Source organism: Tripterygium wilfordii, chromosome 13, assembly GCF_013401445.1.
Source record: "Tripterygium wilfordii isolate XIE 37 chromosome 13, ASM1340144v1, whole genome shotgun sequence".
Taxonomy (NCBI): Eukaryota; Viridiplantae; Streptophyta; class Magnoliopsida; order Celastrales; family Celastraceae; genus Tripterygium; species Tripterygium wilfordii.
Genome location: NC_052244.1, coordinates 4,491,110 through 4,510,155, shown reverse-complemented (window position 1 = coordinate 4,510,155; position 19,046 = coordinate 4,491,110). Strand labels below are relative to the sequence as shown.

Below are 19,046 nucleotides of genomic sequence, written 5' to 3'. Positions count from 1 at the left end.
AGGGCCAGAGTTTGATACAACTAAGCCAATTGTCAATAAAAACATCAATGGAAATGCCTTAGGAGGAATGAAAATTCTATTATTTCTTTCAGCCGAAATCAACCACATGATGGACATTGTCATGTAGGAATTGTTTGAATGATTTTGGTCTTGGACTTGTCTGAGGTGAGTTAACTCCAAGACATAACCTCTATGTCGATAGAAAGGTCTGTCACCCAGTTAAGTCCTTAAAGATTTAGAGCATTTTCCCACACTTTCCTAGTGCATGAGCAAAAGATATGGAAGATGATTATTAGACTCGAGATCCTTTTTGCAACTCGTTAAGGAACAACCTCTTTTCTGTAGATTATCCTCTGTCAGATTTCTGCCCCACACAGCTTCCCAACAAAAGAGAACAACCTTGGGACTTGGTTGGGAGGAACCTCAGTTTTCCTGACACTGATAGATGTACTGGGGCTTGCGAAAGTGATTGTTACATTTCATTAGAGCCTTATTAAAGGATTTAACTGTGAAGATCTGGTTCTTGGTGTACTTTTAGGTTTCAACATAGCTTATCATCTATAGATGTGTAGAGAGATGGGAAAATTCATGAACAGAAGACTAGCACATGTCTGAGTTGATCCTATAACAACAAATAAACATCCTAACCTGCAGATACGATGAGTGGGGGGCTAAGGATGGCTTTTGGTGAACTCGTCAACCGACAGATTACAGAGCGAATGGTTACTCCTACTGTTGTTTGTGTTGTCCACTATCTGACAACTCTCCACTGCTCTTTGGCTTCATTGGGGCAACTTTTGCAGGGGTTGAATGTTCGGATTGAGAGAATCGAATCAAGATGTGCATCACGACAGTAACGATGGCCAAACCAAATGCTGAGAATGCAATGCCCTTCCAGGAGGAAAGAAGAGAAGACCATTGGAGGAACTTCAGAGTACCCATAACAAGCAGACATGCCCAAGAGGAAACAACCTGTGCCCAGAGTAAAATCAGTCAAGAATCCGACAACCATATGGCCTTGAACAGGAGAATAATGGCACCACAATTAAGAGGATCATGATCAAGCTGAAACAAGTATCTTCGAATGCAAGTTAAGATAAGTATCTTACAACAAGCGACTTTAAAGGCCTGCCAATATCCTGTTGTTCTTGGTTGTCGAAGGTGTCCGCCGCCAAATGTTTGTCCAATAAAGCATCCTGGTATGATAAGAAGTTAGACACGAGACCAACCAAGAAAAAAAAATGAAGATGCATATTACTGCAAACACAAGTGAACAAATAAGTTGCACATGTGAACTTCGTATGATTTTAGATATCTATGATTACTATGCTACATGGAAACAACTGCAAGTAACAAGTTAAATAAAGAAAGTGTACCTTGGCCACAAACATATCTCTACACCATTGAGTAACAGCTTCATCTGTTTCGGGTAAATCCTTCATCATATGACGTTTAAGATGCACATGGACCTGTAAGAGAGTAGAGACCATACTTAAGCAACCAAAGAAAATTGCATATAATAGTATTCAACTTCAAACCATTAATCATTCACTTTCAAATCCATGGCCCTTCACATAGGCCTTGAAGAGACTACTATTCCAGTCCTAGTACTTTTTCACTGCTAGGATTAATTGCTCCCTTAAGTTGTCAAGAAAATAAAAATGTCAAACTTAGTGCAAAATATTCCCACCACAGCAAGATCAATATGTACATAATCTTTCCCCGCATTGCGGGGAGGTTGTTTCCGTAGCTTTGATATTAATAGCTTACCACAGAAGATTGCCCCTTGAATAGTCTAAGCATTGTAGGTGGAGGTGAACTTTTTGGAATAGCTGCTGTCACATCATAAATGGCCGGGACAAATGAGCGCATATGACTTACAGCTGCAACAAACCCCTGCAAGCAACAACACATAAAGTTAGTATTGCAGGCCAATATGATTGATGCCATGTAGTTCACAATTGAATATAAGAATAACAGCAGCAATCAAAGGACCACAATGATCCCATTCCCATCCCACACCAGATGGGGGCTTATTAGAAAGTTATTCCAGGTAAACCAGTACAAGTGAAAAGGATGCTTTTTGCTTTTGCTGGGTGGTGATCGCTTAAAACTAATAAAAAAGGTAAACAACTCACATGCACAAGACTCCCGCAGTGGGCGGGGTCGGGAACATGTAGGATGTACACAAACCTTACCCCCACATAATATGTGGAGAGGATGTTTCCAGGAATTGAACTTGTGGCCACATGCTCGCCTGTTGCTTAAAACTAATACTAGCCAAAAAAATTCAGAGCAAAGATGGGCTGTCACGAAATGAACAGCAACAAGATACAATGGGAAGTTAACCTTGGTTCGAGGAATCAAAACATTTCTAGGGACAGGCAATCCAGTTGAGGCTGCATATTCCTGAGCTGCTAAAAGCTTTGCCTTCGTAAAGCGTGTTCCTTCAACAAAAAGAGCTAGCCAAAAGGGCTGAGGGAAATCTTTTAGCCGCAAAAGACCCGTCTGCATTTACAGACCCACAAAATTCATATGAGATTAGCAAAATTATTCCAAAGCGAACATACACACACGCGACAGAGAAATATGCACGCTTTTAGCTAATCTTGGTATGAGTGGAAATGAGTAAAACACAAGCCTCTAAACATATGCATAAAAAATAAAATAAAAACACATGCACAAAGCACAGTAGAACACTCATACCTTCAATGTGTTTTCATCCTTCGCCCAGCTTCTTTCTAGAAAAAGATACTCAGAAAACCACATTGACCAACCAATAACCTGTGTATAAAGTTGGACATAATTATCATCCCTTACAAATGGAAGCATGGTACCCTCACCAACAAACCAATGATGGCTAGCATAAATGACATTTATACAGAAGTAAGAACAAGGTGATATAGAAATCTAAACATATAACTGTTTCATACATCATCTTCATATTTCCATGTTGGGAAACTTTAAAAGGAGCAATTGACCTACATGGCAGATTCGATTTTAAATATTACAAATCTAGGTTCAGAAACATGTAGTGAATGAGTTAAAGGTCAAATGACTTACACGATGGAGAATTAGTAGCTACATTCTCATGTAAAAGTGAAATTGCAGGCATTCATGGTTGTTTCGGCTGACAAAAGAGTTTGGAAGGCGTAAATTACATTGTATTTGAACTTTGGCTTTGGTAAGATATGACCATATGGTAAACTTTACAGTTTGATGTGGCTGGAAAGACAAAGAACTAGGCTAAATGACGTTACCTTGAACAGAAATCCAGATACTTTAGCAAAGGAAGGTTTTACGCTTAGTATATGAGGGCTGTTTTCTTGGAAAGGTGGACTAAACTCTCAAAATTTAGAAGAGCAATGAACAAGCTTTGGAAGTGTAAAACCTAGGTAACAGCCCTTTCTTTGCAGAATTGAGTCTTCCAAAACTTCATCAAACTAGAGAACAGCCCTTTCTTCACTGTCAAATTGACACAGGACCGGTGTTCAATGAGGAAGATCGAAAAAGATTCTGAAATTGCTAAAATTTAGTCTTATAAAGAAAAAAAACAAAACAAATGAGAATAGCGGCATCGTGTTGGCCGTGAATCTTTGAGCCAAGCTTAAGTGAATGTATTGAACAATTTTCTTCTTTCCTCTTTCTTTTCCATCTGCTTTACCAGATCAGCTAAAAAAATTAATTCTTATGTGTGAAATTAAAACTTGAGCCAACTGAACTTTCAATAACATCGATAAATGTATCAAAACACAATTGAACATACTGGAAGGACTTTTGATGATTTCTTCATTACAGCCAAGGCACTGCCGAGGCAACCTGACCGCTGCAAGAAGTCCACACAACAAGTGGTTAGATGCTGAATGTAGACAAAAACCAAAAGATGGCAGTAAAAATAGTAACTCCCAATCAAAAGCATTGGGCATTCTACGATTGGCAGATACAAAATGCCACCATGCTACCACAGTAAATCATTCTTCAGGAAAGTGAACACACATAACATTTCTTTTGATGCAACTCTATTGAGAAAAGGAAAACAGCATGACGAAAGTACACAAGGCATGCACAGAAGCTGTCACAAAGAAAAGTCAAATACTGTAAGACAAAGAAAATTAAAATAAATAATTCTGAATTTTAGGAATATAGTAAAACTCTCTGGAATCTCCTGATCTATACCAAGTACATAGCATTGACATTCACATCATACAAACAAAATGCATATATAAATAAGGTTTTTGCTTGCGTATGTCCTTCTGTTTGTGCCCATTCAGATGCATATGCTAATATATGTGAACAAACATGGCATTGCAGATGGTTATTCTCAAGCGTTTGCACCCATGCATTATCTAAGGTTATAAAAGATATTCAACGCACCTGAGCCAAAACCCATCCGACGAGCCAATCAATGTCACTTCTATGATTTGATACAACTAGTGCATGTTCTTTACCTGCAAAATTCACAGACTGAGCAGATGAATGATCAACTCGAAAATTTTTAGGCTAGATAGAAAGATGCTAGGTGTATTTGGTCGACAAGTATGATGCCTCACCCATTAAATGAAAGGTTTCTGGATCTGTAAATAATTGGATCTGCAGCCAGAAGGGATCATTATTCAATATTAAATAAAGCATAAGCACGACGGTCATAAGATACGCCTGAAACTATCCACTGTGTGTTGATGATTATAAGTTGCTTCTTCATTTAAAATAAGCAAGGACACAATACACCACAAAACAAAAAATAAAACCAATAAGAACTAGCATCATAGACAGGAAACTCAGTTCAAAACTTGGGTTCACACACCTTAACTCCTGCCCACCAGTCAACCAGCCACACAAGTTCCAGCCACAACAATTCTGCCACAGCTCTGTTAATCCTTCTGTATGTGTTCTTCGAAAAGGGCCGAATGAGGGCGAAGCATACTGCCTGAAGCAAAGGAGCGTAACAGCAGTATAATGTTTAGACCCTAAAACTTACAAAAGTTCCCAAACAAAAACAAGTAGAACTAATTAAAACCCAAAATGTAAATTACAGAGAAAGCAAATAAAAATGTTCGAAATGTCAGATCCAACATAGTAGCAGAACTAAGACCATAAGTCATTGAAAATTCGCTTCTTTTCTTCTCATTATAGAGACTCAATAACGCAAGTCAGGAAGAAAAGTCACGCAATTCCATATTTGGGAACAACATATACAACATTCAGAACTCAAACAATGAACAATTAATAAAAAAAAAAAAAAATCAAACCCAAGAGACTAGAGAAAACCCAGATTATTCCAACCTGAATTAAATTGACAACGAGGCCTGAGATGAAGAACAGAACCCCCAACGGCAATATCACAACTGCTGCCGATATAGCCATGCCCTCGCTTCGGAGTTTTCACAAACACAAAACGAGCGAGAAACAGAGAAGTGTATACAGGTAATAAATTTGATAGTAGATACGAAGCTGATATTAAAAAAAAGAAGTAAATAATTACTATCGATGGGGGTTTTAAAAGGCTTTAAATTTTCAGTTGGGTTTCGCTAATTACAAGAAGAAGATAAAGCGAAGGAACAAATACAGTTGGACTTGGATGAGGGTATGAGGCAGTGAGGCACTGCATATGGAGCTTTGACGCTGCTGCTCCGTAAAAGGAAGGAAGACAGAGAGGTCAGGAGGTTTTTCTTCTTTGTTTGTTGTTTGTTCATACCAAATGAAGTTAGCACTATGTATTTAAATTTCTTCTTCTTCAGGATTTCGATTTCGATGATAACCATGAATCCTACCGTTAATAATGGGTCTAGCTGGGCCCATGCTAGAGAGCAAGATAACTGGGCTGGGCCCAAATATGTCCATAATGACTGCTTTGCAGGCTAAACCAACAAACCAAACATTGACTACGAGCATTCATTCACAATCGTACTTTCCAAACTCCTCATTTAATTTAGGTTTTGGGTTACACAATTCCTTAAAATTTATAATTTGAATTTAATGATGAAGAAAAAGAAAAAAATTATAAAAATAAGGAAACAAAAATATTGGGTGATGTGACACATCTCCCAAATCATTATATTCAAATTTTAGACTCAAAAATTTTAAATGAATTGTGGAGCCCCCAGATCCTCTAATGTGTGTTCCACATAAATGGGATGAGACTCACTATAATCGATATCCAAACTAAAAAAAATACTAGTATGGTACTCTCAAACGCTATCCAAAAATGACTCCCACTATAATAGAATCTAGTGAACAAAAATAGACACCACCAGGCCGAACACTCCTCTATGCTGCTAGAGGTTGTTCGACTGGTAGTTTCTCCATGATTCACCTATCCTAATCTTGAAACCAAGGATGGTCAATGAGCATGACAACTGTGGATTGATCGTAGATACTCTGACGCTCAAGTAAGTTTTCAAGATTATCACAAATCTCAATAATCACAAAATATAACTTAAAATTTACCTTAGGTGTCTCTCGTCCTTTATAGTGAATGAGTTTAATGACTGGTGCCGAGGCCTAGATGTATGCGTGTTTTTACCTCATTGAGTTAGAGAGTGTATATCAATGGGTTAATCGAAGGATCTTGATATGGGAAGAGACAAGTGGGTCTGGGTGTTTTTCATACCGAAACTGGTGCAATTTCATTTGGGATTCAAGTGATTTTTTGGAGGTTATCTGTGCGCTAAAAGGGTCTGAGTACTCTTTACATCCTCGTGGTGTAGTCATTCAAGATATTCAGGCTCGAGCAAGGTGATTTCATAGTTGTACTTTCTCACATGTTAAAAATAAGTTAAATATGTACCTCATCATTTAGTTAAGTTGGCTCACTCATCTGATCAAGGTGTTTTTTTTATTGAAGAATGTTCTCACTCGGTTCTGCATTATGTAGAAGCTTGATAATTCTTAATGAAATATAATTTTCTTCTAAAAAAAATAAATGACGTTTTTCTTTATGAATTAGAAATGACGTATATATATATGTATTTTTTAAAAAGAATTCGTTTGGTTTTAAATAAAGGAAATTTGTGTACCTGTTTATGCATATTTTTCTAGGTTGGTTAGCCTAGTTTTGTCGGCTACTAACTTCCCAACCACCCCAACGCCCACAAGCCCACAATGAAATCTACATTAAATGTAATATAACCACCTTAATTATTCATGTTATTTATTTCATTTTCTCCTTAAATTACATTTGTGCTATTCAATTGGTGTAATGGTGGGTCTAATCGAAGTGCTTGTGTTTGTTTCTAGTTTCTAGTTTGTTGTTGCTGGGTCTGTCCCACTCCTCGCTCGCATTCTTAGCGTGGGGCCCATATTTCTTGATTTGGGCTAATGAATACCCTTCTTGGGCTTTAGATTTGGGCTCCTCAATGCCAATTTTAGACTAGGCCATACAGAGCAAAACCCATGTAGCTTTGTCATTCAGATGAGTCAATAAAAATTGCTATCAGTCTGGACTACAACTATTATTCTAAATGAATTACGGAACTCCAATGATCTCGATTTGTAATGTTTCCTTAATAAAATGGTGCCAGTAAAAAAGTCATGAGAAATTAAAAAATGTGGTGTAATATGATGTGACACACCTCTCAAATTATAAGATTTAAATTGTATACTTTTCAATTTTAAACGAATTGTGAAGTCCCGGATTGTAAAGAATAGAAGGCCAAACTCAAGAAACATAGGAGAGGTTCACATCACTACAAAAGTTTCACTGCTAGTACAAGCGCAACAATGAAATTCTTTTACCCGTCACTCTACCTATTAAAGCTTCCACCTCTTTCTCTCTCTCTCTCTCTTTCAAAAGCTGTTGATTGTTCTAGAAGTTCCAGATGGATGTAGGGAAGTTAAGCTCTTCTTGGATATCATAAACTTGGTGGCCACCAGATTCTCCAACTGGATGGCCTACAATTTCATACATATCAGTCAGTGCATCCCAGTTGAAGCTTTTGTCATCAAAGCTTGCAACTCCTTCATTGTGCAGTATTGGAGATTCTGGCACCGTAGGAATTTCTGCAACTTCAGTCGTCCCATGTGATTGCTTCTCTTCTTTCAATATTCCTAGCTGTTGAAGGAACTCGACGAGATCAATCTGCGGTTTCTCCACCTTATTTGCTAGCAATGCAGGGTTTTCTGCATTGGTTTTGTCAGGTACCATCTTCAGTTCAGTTTTTGAATCAGATGAAGATGAACTGGATGAAGAGGATTGAGGGAGAATCCCATTTCTGTTCAGTTCTTGTAGCCTCTGATGGATAACATGAACACTAGGTTGCGCATTAACATTAAGCATGCCATTGCCAGATGAAGGAAACATGGACACGAAGTTAGTGGAAGGAATCCACTTGAACTTCTGTGATTTGTATGGTGATGGTTTGGAGAGGTGGGGAAGATTAAGATAGGCCTCAGGTCCATACAACCTTCTGGCGGCAGCGTCGTAAGCCATGGCAGCTTCTTCAGCAGTAGCAAAAGAACCCAACCATAGCCTGGTTCTCTTCTTAGGCTCTCTGATCTCAGCAACCCATTTGCCCCAAGTTCTTTGCCGAACACCTCGATACTCGCACAAGGCATTCTGAGGACCGCCTTTGCCTCGTGCTGAACCTTTCTTCCATGGCTTCAATGGAGATAAACTGCTGTTCTCCATAGTGAGTGTGTGAGTGTGTGAGTGAAGTTGGGAGTGTAAAAGCATGGCTGGAAAGGCGCGGGATATATGCAGGGGCTTCAGTACTCTGGTTTAAATGTGGTCACGTTTCATCAAAAAACTTTCCAAGCCCATGTGACCGTTGCTAATGTGTGTCTGACAGAATTTCAAACCCTCAATCCTCTCCCTTCTTTAATATTTCTTGGAGATTTTTGGGTGATTACAAACATGGCAATTGGCAATTGGCAACTGGCATATGCTATGACAAATTAAATATGATATAGTTTTTTCTAAAAAAAAATCACTAAAGAAATTGAGATTATGGAAATAATCCCTTATTGCTGGAGTAATCCGTTATGCAATGTGGTACTTCCCATGGAGAATTATTTTACACATTACAGATGTCAAATCATTATTGGTAAGAAAGATGCGCCGACCGGCCCAAACCAGAGTGCCCATAATATCTAGGAGTGTCTGGCTGCTAAATCAAGACATGACAATCCTGATGAATCGATATTTAATTCACCCACTATAAGAGGAAGAGAAATGCTCAAGGTAATTTTTTAAGCACTATTGTGTGATTATTTGATTGGTGATAATCTTGAGACCAACTTGAGTATCAAAGTGTCTGCGACGAAACCACGATCGTCAAATTCATTGATCTTTGTCGTTTTTAGGGTTAAAACAATGAATATCCAAGGGAGTTCTAATCGAACAGACCAGGGGCCTGTTTTGGAGTATTTGGCCAAAGTGTGTAATTCTTGTCAACTACACTTCCATTACATTGCCTGAACCTACTCAAAATTTTGATTATGTTTGCATTAAATTGTCAGAAGAGGAGACTCGGCATTTCTTGGTCACAAGTTACTTCCACTGTGAAGGGGAAGTCTGACAGTCAGTGAGTGTTTCAGTGTTTCTGTATGAGTCCAAATTTTTACTAACCACCTCACAATTTTTCATTTTCACGAGCCCTATTTCACATGTTTTCATTTTCACGAGCCCTATTTCACATGTTTTCCTGCCATTCACAACCTGATACCCGGGACTCAATTCACCTTTATCCCATGCACCATGTCCTCTCTCTCTCTCCCTCCCTCCCTCCATGTCAGTATAATATGCATTCCACAGTAACTGACAAGTTAAGGCCTGTAAGTGCATGAAGATACAATGCCATGTAACTTAGTAGGAAATGGTCATAGTTCACACTAATCAAAATGGTATCAAGTAAAATTTCGATCACAGGAATGAGAAGAATCACCTTTTTCCAACCTTTGCTCGCACAGCCTGTCAATTCAGCAACATGTCCAGATGATATAAAACATAGACCTTGACGAGCGTGAGAATCATTTGTAGTAGAAACAATTGCAAACCAAAGGATTTTGCAAATGTGCTTAGTAGCGGCAATGGGAGATGATCAAACCTGACACTTCGGCACAAATGCTACATTTTTTTTCGCTGCATTTAACTGTCTTATGTACACAAGATATGTAAAAATCCTAACACTTCCACAGCCATACTAACTCGCAGTTATCCAGACCTCCCATTAATTAACCCCAGGCCCCAACTCTGAAGCAAGCACCAAGCCACCAGGTAGTATGCATTGAGTGGATCCCATCATTTCTTGTACTTAACATATGTCATTCAACACACTTTGTCCACTGAAAACACAAGCCAACCTTCCCCTGCCCATTATTGGCGTCCCCTATAACAGCATTCTAATTTTTTTTTAAGAAAAAAGGTTTGAATTCCTAGTTGATGATGATATCAATTAAGAATCTCCAAAACGCCTATGACCAAACAGTCCAAAATGCTTATAGGATCTTGCAGGGGAAAAAACCCAACAATTTGATCAGGCAGAGACAACTACCCACACATAGGATCAAAAACGAGTCAAGGGGCTATTCTTACCAAAAGATGATCTTAAACCACCTTTGGGTTTCATTCCGTTTCCATGAGGGACTGTGCCAGACCAGTAATCACCTTCGCTCTCTTCAAAAGTGAAATACACCAATGTGACATACCGAGATCAAGACAGGGTACAAAACGTCATACTCGGCGCTTATCACCAGATAATCCTCTAAACACTTCAACGCCACCGCTTCCTTGATGTTTTCCCTTAATTCCTCGTCCTGTATCTCAGGCGCCAGTTCTATCGATTCTACGTTCAACACAAACAAACAAACAAAAAAATCAAAAACCAAAAACCTAAATTCCAAAATCGAAATCGACAACAGCTATAATTAAAATTTCAAACATAGAAGAACAAGAGTGAATTTTGAAATTACCGCGTAATATACAGGCATCAATATGTTTGAGGGTGGAGAAATACTCTATCACCCAGTACCACGCGACGCTGTTCGAATTTAACTTCACCGTCCTCTCATCAACCTCCATGAACAAAACCAAACGCAGGTGCAAAAGACATGGAATTCCACCCTTCAAATTTGAAATTCTACCATGAGCGAAGACAAGCACAACCATGCTCGGGTCGGTTGCTCCCTTTTTTAATTAATTTTGTTTCAGGTTTCGAAATCAATGTATTGGGTTTCGGCCCAATTAATGTGGGTCTACACCAGATAACTTTTGGTTTGGGCCTTCCTTAATTATTTCCATGTGGGTTTAATTTCTTCTCCTCCTCAATGCAAAGCATAAATATAAAATACTTCCTACAACAACCAATAGGAAGAAGACACTTAGAAGAGTAGAAGACTATTTGCTGCCCCCAAAATCATTTTTTGTGATATCGCTTGCTGTCCCAAATCAATTTTTTTTGCAAAACTCAAAAAGGGGAAAGAAAAAAGAGAAAAAAGAAGAAGATTAAATCTCAAAATCTCTTCCATCATTTCCTTCTGGGCTCAATTCATAAGATTGTCTACCTTCGAGATTGGATTGTACGTGGAGAAGGAGAGAAGCGTAAGGAGAGAGAGGGAGATAATTTAAGATTCTAAAAATTTTAAATATTGATTTTTGACATTTATGTCATGTGATAATATCACACCTCATTTATATTTTCTTACAATAAAACCATGTCATATAACAAAAATTCGGTATAAGAACTAACAGAGCCCGAAATACAAAGTAAAGGGGTTTGTTTAGTCAAAAAAAAATTATACGGGGACTTCTTTAAACTTTTTCGGAGCGAAAACTCTATGTAGCCATAATTTTTTGGTCCATAAATGATGTGACATGCCACATTAGACTGACACCTGACTTAAATAAAGAAATTGAAAAATTAAAATCATATGGGCTCCATTATTTCCCTCCTCTCTATCCTCTACCTATTGTACTTATTCATTCTCTCTTTAGCTTTTTTGTTGTCTCTCCTCATCTCTCGTATTTCTTCTTTCTCTCTCCAGCTTTCTTGTTCTCTCTCCTCATATCTCTATTCTGACCTGAGCTACTCACATAGCATATTTGTCGTTCGGCCATCGCTTGTGACGCGATTGGTCCCAAAAGAACCACAAAGAGGTGAGGAACAAAATTCAACAAATCCCGTTGAGTTTTGTCCATCATAGTTGTCAGAATCATGCTTGAAAGTTCGTGACCATAGCAAGGAAGATCGTTAGATCCTGACAATCCGATCATCTTTGGAGGAAACTTACACCACCAATGGACTCATCTCGACAAGGAGTATCTAACCCACCCTTTTTTGACCAAAGAGGTCGCCAAAATGGGTATAGTGGCTTATTACATTGACAATGTTATTAGCTACTGCCAAGTTTTTTTTACAATCTCAAGTTAGTTTTGGTCTATGAAAGGATTCTCCATCTTTGTATCACTTAATATTTCTCTTCAATAAAATCCCACAAGCTTTATAAAAAAACACTAGACAATGTAAATAGCATGTTGGGATGTTCATCCTTATTTGGTTACAGTGGATAATAACACTGACAATGTAATTAAGTCTATAAGCTTACGTTTTTCTTCTTTGTTCCTTTTTGCTGTAACCTTTCGACATCCTCAAATGAACAAGTGTATTTGATGTTGATAGAATTGGTATCTTTTATTACATTGCAAATACATATGTTAGTGATTGTAACAATAACATCCAAAGTGTAATAAGCCCCTGTCAAGCTCACTGAGCCACCAATGCCAAATTTAATAACAAGTATCTTATTACATTGACAACATAACATTTACATACAAATTGTAATAAGCCCTTGCCGCCAAACTAAGTAAGTCAACACTGTCAAGTTTATTCACCAGTGGCTTATTACATTAACAGTGTAATTAATCACATTCAAAGTGTAATAAGCCATTGCCAAGCTTACTAAGCCACCAATGCCAAGTTTAATCATAAGTGTCTTATTACATTGATAGCGTAACATTTACATATAAATTGTAATTAAGTTCCTGTCAAACTAAATTAGCCAACAATACCAAGTTTACTCACCAGCGGCTTATTACATTGATAGTGTAACTAATTACATTCAAAGTGTAATACAAAGGCATAGCATAAAAATCGAGTCATCAATAAGTCTCCATTTTCCATGGTCGTTTTGATCGACGAAGGGCTGGGCTAAGTGCTCCTTAACTAGGGGAGTCCATTGGTAGTGTCGATTTGTCGAACCAACACCGAAATAAGCCAGATCGAGGCTTTTTGTCTGATGGTTACTGCAGCTTCGCGGTGGATTTCCGGCAAAACCGACAACTGTTGACGACAAGTGGTGGTTGAGCTTTGCTCTTGGGGGCTGGAAGCTTCTTTTGGCGGCAGTGGTGGTTAGATTGGTGGCTGAACGGCAGAGATCCGTCATTGGCCGTTGAAAGGGTGAGAGAGAGAGAGAGAGAGAGAGAGAGAGAGAGAGAGAGAGAGAGAGAGAGAGAGAGAGAGAGAGAGAGAGAGAGAGAGAGAGAGAGAGAGAGAGAGAGAGAGAGAGAGAGAGAAGAGAGAGAGAGAGAGAGAGAGAGAGAGAGAGAGAGAGAGAGAGAGAGGAGAGGAGAGAGGAGAGAAATCTCAAGAGAGATGAGAGTGATTTAGGGATTTGATTTTGAATTTGAATTTGAATTTTGAATTTGCCATGTTGATTTGTCTAGGTGGAATGTCACCTAGTTGTTGACTATTACGGATACTAAAATTATGGATGTGTAGTGAAACCATTTTTAGAGAGTACAAATTTTTTTTCAGTACTTATCTTTGGCATATACAAAAATGATTCTATCTTATCATGAACATCATATATTTGCTTATTTGAAGTATGACCATCCACCAATAGCAATAATGCTTCTACCAACCCAAAATGGGACATTCATGAATGCATGATTCTATCTTTATCATGAGCATCATATATTTGCTTATTGGAAATATGACCATATATCAAAAGCAATAATGCTTCTACCTACACAAAATGGGACATGCATGAATGTCCAGAGAAGCCCAAACATCAATGAAATGGACGTTATAATTATGGAAGCAGTATTGGCACCCTAATTTTTTTTGAGTTATGGCCATTTTCGGACAATCCCGGATGACAACGTATTACATTGGACATCGCCGGATGACCACCTAATGATTTTGAACTCCACATGTCTATGTCGAGTAACAAAGATTAAACAAAAAATCTAACACATACATACAAATTGGATTTGCAACAAGGATATTGGCCTCCCTTTCAACAAGAAAGACTCGATCTCCCTCAGATATGAAAATCTCATCACTATAAAACTGAATATATGTCGTTGAAGCATACCAAAAATGTCGATGATCGAAGATCCTCAACGGATGGAGGAGATCTATAGTCATTAGTCAGAGAAGAGAAACCCAAAAACTCCTTATTCAAAAGAAAAACATAAAAAAATTAAACAGATCTAGATTGAGAAAGGGAATATCAAGCCCATATGTGTAATATAGTTGCATGTATGACTTTTCTAATATAGTCGCAGATTAATTGATTTAAGCATACCTAACTTATTTTTTTTCAAAAGGTCGTAGAGATCGAAATATATTCATTAACTCAAAATGGGAAAGAGAATTTAAGGCCTTAAGGCACTTCAACCATCTTAAAGATGGATTACATGAGAACTAACTAAAAAAAGAAAAATACAAACAACAGTTATCGCCAGACACTCCCGGATGACACTAAATTACACTGGACAACCGCCGAGCGACATCGGACTACGTTGAGTTACAGAGACTAAACAAAACAACATCATGGTTCTAGATCAAGAATCTTGGATTTTCCTTCGACAAGAGAGGTCAATCTCCCCTAGATCTGAGAGTCTAATCACTATGAACCAAATATGTCATCGGAACACACCATAAATGTCGATGATCAAAGATTCGTGACAAAAGGAGGAGATCTAGTGTTGGGGAGAAGAAACCTGAATCAAACCTTATTCAAACTAAAAACATGAGAAAAATACATAAAGAAGGATATCGAAGACAGTGGCATGGAAGGAGGAAGTAGAGGAGAAGGATCTCCACCTCCTCCTTCAGGATCTAGAGGAGTTGAGATATTTTTTTGGGAAAGAATAGTTGAAGAGGTTCCCTTTCCCATTCTGATTATTGAATATATTTCGATCTTAATCACCTTTTCAAAAAAAGTATACCCAACTGATTCTTTTTTGTCCATTCAAATTCATTCTTATCTTACTGACAGTGACCAATTTATAGGAGAAGCAGAGATTCAATTCACAGGAGGAGGAAACTTTTTTTTGGACCCTCTCATGTGGATTTTCTCATAGATATTCAATTTTAATTAATTACGTACCCAATAATGCAAAGTTATTTAATATTATATATGAACTTAATTACAATGTCAATTTTTTTTTCTATTTGTTCAGTGTTATCAAGATATTGTAGTTGTCATTTCATGCTAGTTCTTTTCCAGTGTGGAATCCTTTAGGTTACATTTGATTGGCGTAGAAAATGAGAATGTGAATGGGAATGGGAATGAGAATAGTAATAGAATGACCATTACAATGATACATTTGGTTGCGTCAAGGAATGATGATCAGAATGATGGATTACAACATTTGGTATGCAAAATATTTGTTGTAATGGAATATGAATGAATTATTTTAAATATATTCCTATAATTATAATGGTAATATTTTTTATGCAAAATATATGTGAGAATGGAACGACAATGAAATATTTGTTAACCATAATACCCTTATGTTTTAAAAAATTATTTTATTAATGGGGGTATAATAGTAAAAATGCTATATTTGATGACCATTCATAGGGGAAGGTGGGAATGACCATTACCACTAACAAAGAAATGATCATTTGATTACAATACTCTCAAAACCAACCAATCATAGGAGTGGTAATAAAATGATGTAATGCTCATTACCAATTTACCATTCCTTGGTCAAATGGACAATCGAACATAACCTTAATGTTGTCATATTTGCCTATCAAAGTGTTGGTAGGAACAAAAATACAGAGATGGCACCCCCAACAAATTGGGAATTGAAGTGTCAATACCACTCCCCTAAAATTATTCAATGACAAATAATAGTTTATTAAACTTATCAAAAAAAAAAGTTTATTAAATTGAACTCAATACATCCATATACAACAGAAACCTCACTTCTCCTAGTCAATCCCCTGTTTTGCCATCAGTGTGACAATTAACAGACACTCAATTGATTCCGATTTCGCAAATAATAATCAACAAGAAGAAGAAAAAATTCAAACTTTCCGGGAAAATAAGAAAACGAAAACCCAATTCATATTTATGTCGACTGGGTCTGGTCTCTGGTCTACCGAGATACAGAGCGAGAGATTATGAGGAAGGTCCTGAGTGTGACGACGGACGTCTTCCGGACGATATCCTCGACTGCCTCCACGAACAAGCTCAGACTCCGTATCGGCGGGAAGTAGAGAGTCAAAGGCGCCAACGTGAACGCCACCGCAAATAAGAGATCCAACATTTGCTTAATTACAACCACGACCACTCTTCCACTTCTTCTTCTATATCTACCAACTCAAACAAACAAGTACACAAAATACAGAGACCTTCAGGCCTGGCCTTCTGTTTAGATTAAATAAAGAAAAAGATAGGGTCTTTTCGACTCCAAAGAAGATAGCAGCAAAGCAATTATGCTGTAATCAATATATCCACCAATCAGTATCAAAGACAGAGATACAAAAACAGGGAGAGATTTTCAGACCAGAAAGTAGTGAAGATTATATGATGATGATCCACCACCAATCCTTGTTCTGTTCCTGCTTTATCTATCAAACACTACTACAACAGGGACAAAGGGAAGATAAGAGATTAGGACTTTTTTCAGGTGAAATGAAAAAGATTTGTGTTTTTCTTTTGGTATATGATAAGATCTTCTGAACCCTGTATCTCTCTCAAGTGAAGATATTTGATGATGTCGAAGATTATGTGGTGGTGGTGGTCTATTTATGGGGTGTGGAGGTTTCTTTGAAATTGCTTGTCTAATTCAACTTCATCACTCAAAGCCCATTACAAGGATTTTCTTACTGGGGGAAAGGGATTATGGGTTGTATTTGTACTGTAATTTGTTCATAGATAATGTCTTTTCAGCAGTTTTCAGTCTCTAATAGGAAAGAAATTAAACAAAATTGAAATTACAGATGGGGACACCAGAAAAAGACTGGAAACAACTGTCATCTTCATCTGCATGATTTGAAAGATATTTGGGATAGAAATGCCAAAACTGGAAAATTTAAAAAATATAAACATATTGCTATTTTACTATCTAGATTCTAGAATCTAGAAGGTCCATTTACACTTAAAAAAGAATTAGACTAATTTATTTTCATCTTCAATCCATTGGGACAACTAACTAGATTTACAAGATAAACTAATTTTATAAATTTCAATAAAAAAAGTTTTTTTTTATTAGAGCAAGTTAGTCTCCCACACCATGATTAGGGGGAAGAAACTACATATTGACCCAAATCATTTGAGTTGACTTTAAGCAACCAACCAAGGAATATCAAAATTGAAATTGTATACAGTATTAAATTCTTAACAAAATTTAATAAACCATTATTTAATCAAGCATGACAAAAGTCTACCTTAATCTATTTTGAAGCCACTGACTTTGATTTATAATCACTTTGTAATAATGAAATATACATCAAAGAATAAGTCTCTCACTTAAAAGTTTTGTTCAAATAAAAAAAATCTCCAATAAGTTTTATTCCATAAGATTCATGAAGTTTAAAAAATATTTCATAAGGGACAAAAACGTATAAATATTTGTTTTATAGATAAAAATACCCTCATCTTCTCATTTTCCTCATTTGACGCCCAACTCGGATATTCCTCCTCTGACAACCATTTCGGCCAGCCAATGGGTGGGGATGGTGCGTCTAGGTCTGGATTACACTCTCGTGGTGGTTGCTTCAGGCGACGTTGTCTCCGGTGATCGGATTGGACACTTTTCTTCACGATTGGCCGGAACTTCAAGGTAAAAATCGGTGGAATCAGTAACTGATGGTGGCGAATGATTTCGAATATGTTGATAAAACAAAAGGCTTATATGCACTATCAAACTAATATATGTACAAGTGTCTACTAATGTCTACTTCACAAGTGTAAAGATAATGGTAAATTCAAGACGTTTTAAGCAATCTAGTTCAATTTCCTTGACCACCCATTTGCAATATTTTATGAGACAAAAATTTTGTTATATATCAAATATAACTAATGCTTTTAAATTTGATGATATATTTTTATTACTTCTGTTGGGGAGTTACCCTCTAGGATCCTACCTTCATAACTATCAAAAAATCAAAAGAAATTGAACTTGAGATAACACAATCAACAAACACAATATTTACGTGGAAAACTCCAAAACTGGAGAAAAACAACGGGTATTATCAGAGACAGCCAGACCAGAGAAACTTACATTATATAAAATTATTACAATCATTTTCTCAGTGACTTGTCTCTACTCAAGAAAACGCAAGAATCCTAGAGATTTTCCATAAGCCCCAATTCAGTCTATTCCCTTTAAGATTCTACATCTTGAACTTCTAACAGTCTCACACCCTTGAACCCATATCCCAATAAATACATCAAAAGATAAATCACAAGGTTTTCCCCAACCTCTCTCTCTCTCTCCCGCTCTCCCGCTCAGCCTCTTCTCTAAACTCAGAGAAACAAAAATAAGAATTAGGGCGTAGAAAACAAGTATACTATTTATAAGTTTGTACAAAACCTAATCCTAGTCAAACTCGAATTACCAATGCTAAGCTAACTAGAGATCAATTTTATTGATCAATTCCAACAATCTTCACCTTGATCAAAAAAAATTCCATAGCCTTCGCTATAACACTGTCTTCACCGACAGTCACAACTCTCTACACTAAGAATCATCCTCCTTAGGTTTCGCTATATATTGTTTTTATCGACGATCATACTCCACCATAAAAAGTATACCCACTCAGAACTTTACCATTCCAAGATTTTGCTTTTTCTTTCTTCGGCTCATG

General features: G+C 37.2%; 2 protein-coding genes across 2 annotated transcripts; both read right to left on the bottom strand.

The window, feature by feature from the left end:
* Positions 1–457: 457 nt before the first annotated feature.
* On the bottom strand, positions 458–5,704 carry LOC120011951 (1-acyl-sn-glycerol-3-phosphate acyltransferase 2). Its single transcript, XM_038863154.1, has 11 exons — positions 5,284–5,704; positions 4,805–4,927; positions 4,551–4,590; positions 4,375–4,448; positions 3,767–3,826; positions 2,707–2,784; positions 2,350–2,508; positions 1,771–1,896; positions 1,377–1,469; positions 1,110–1,196; positions 458–972 (listed from the first exon to the last, which is right to left on the bottom strand). The coding sequence occupies exons 1-11, from the start codon at positions 5,362–5,364 to the stop codon at positions 730–732; spliced, it is 1,164 nt and encodes a 387-aa protein (XP_038719082.1). The 5' UTR covers positions 5,365–5,704; the 3' UTR covers positions 458–729.
* Positions 5,705–7,804: 2,100 nt separating this feature from the next.
* LOC120011712 (dehydration-responsive element-binding protein 2F-like) lies at positions 7,805–8,626 on the bottom strand. Its single transcript, XM_038862815.1, has one exon. The coding sequence runs from the start codon at positions 8,624–8,626 to the stop codon at positions 7,805–7,807; it is 822 nt and encodes a 273-aa protein (XP_038718743.1).
* Between the last annotated feature and the right edge of the window lie 10,420 nt (positions 8,627–19,046).

Excerpts from the sequence above, each read along its gene's own strand:
- LOC120011712 (XM_038862815.1), bottom strand. The coding sequence starts at position 8,626 with ATGGAGAACAGCAGTTTATCTCCATTGAAGCCATGGAAGAAAGGTTCA.
- LOC120011951 (XM_038863154.1), bottom strand. The coding sequence starts at position 5,364 with ATGGCTATATCGGCAGCAGTTGTGATATTGCCGTTGGGGGTTCTGTTC. Across the intron at positions 4,928-5,283 it reads TCGTTGTCAATTTAATTCAG|GCAGTATGCTTCGCCCTCAT; the intron begins GTTGGAATAATC and ends CCTTTGCTTCAG. Across the intron at positions 1,470-1,770 it reads TCAAGGGGCAATCTTCTGTG|GTCCATGTGCATCTTAAACG; the intron begins GTAAGCTATTAA and ends ACTCTCTTACAG.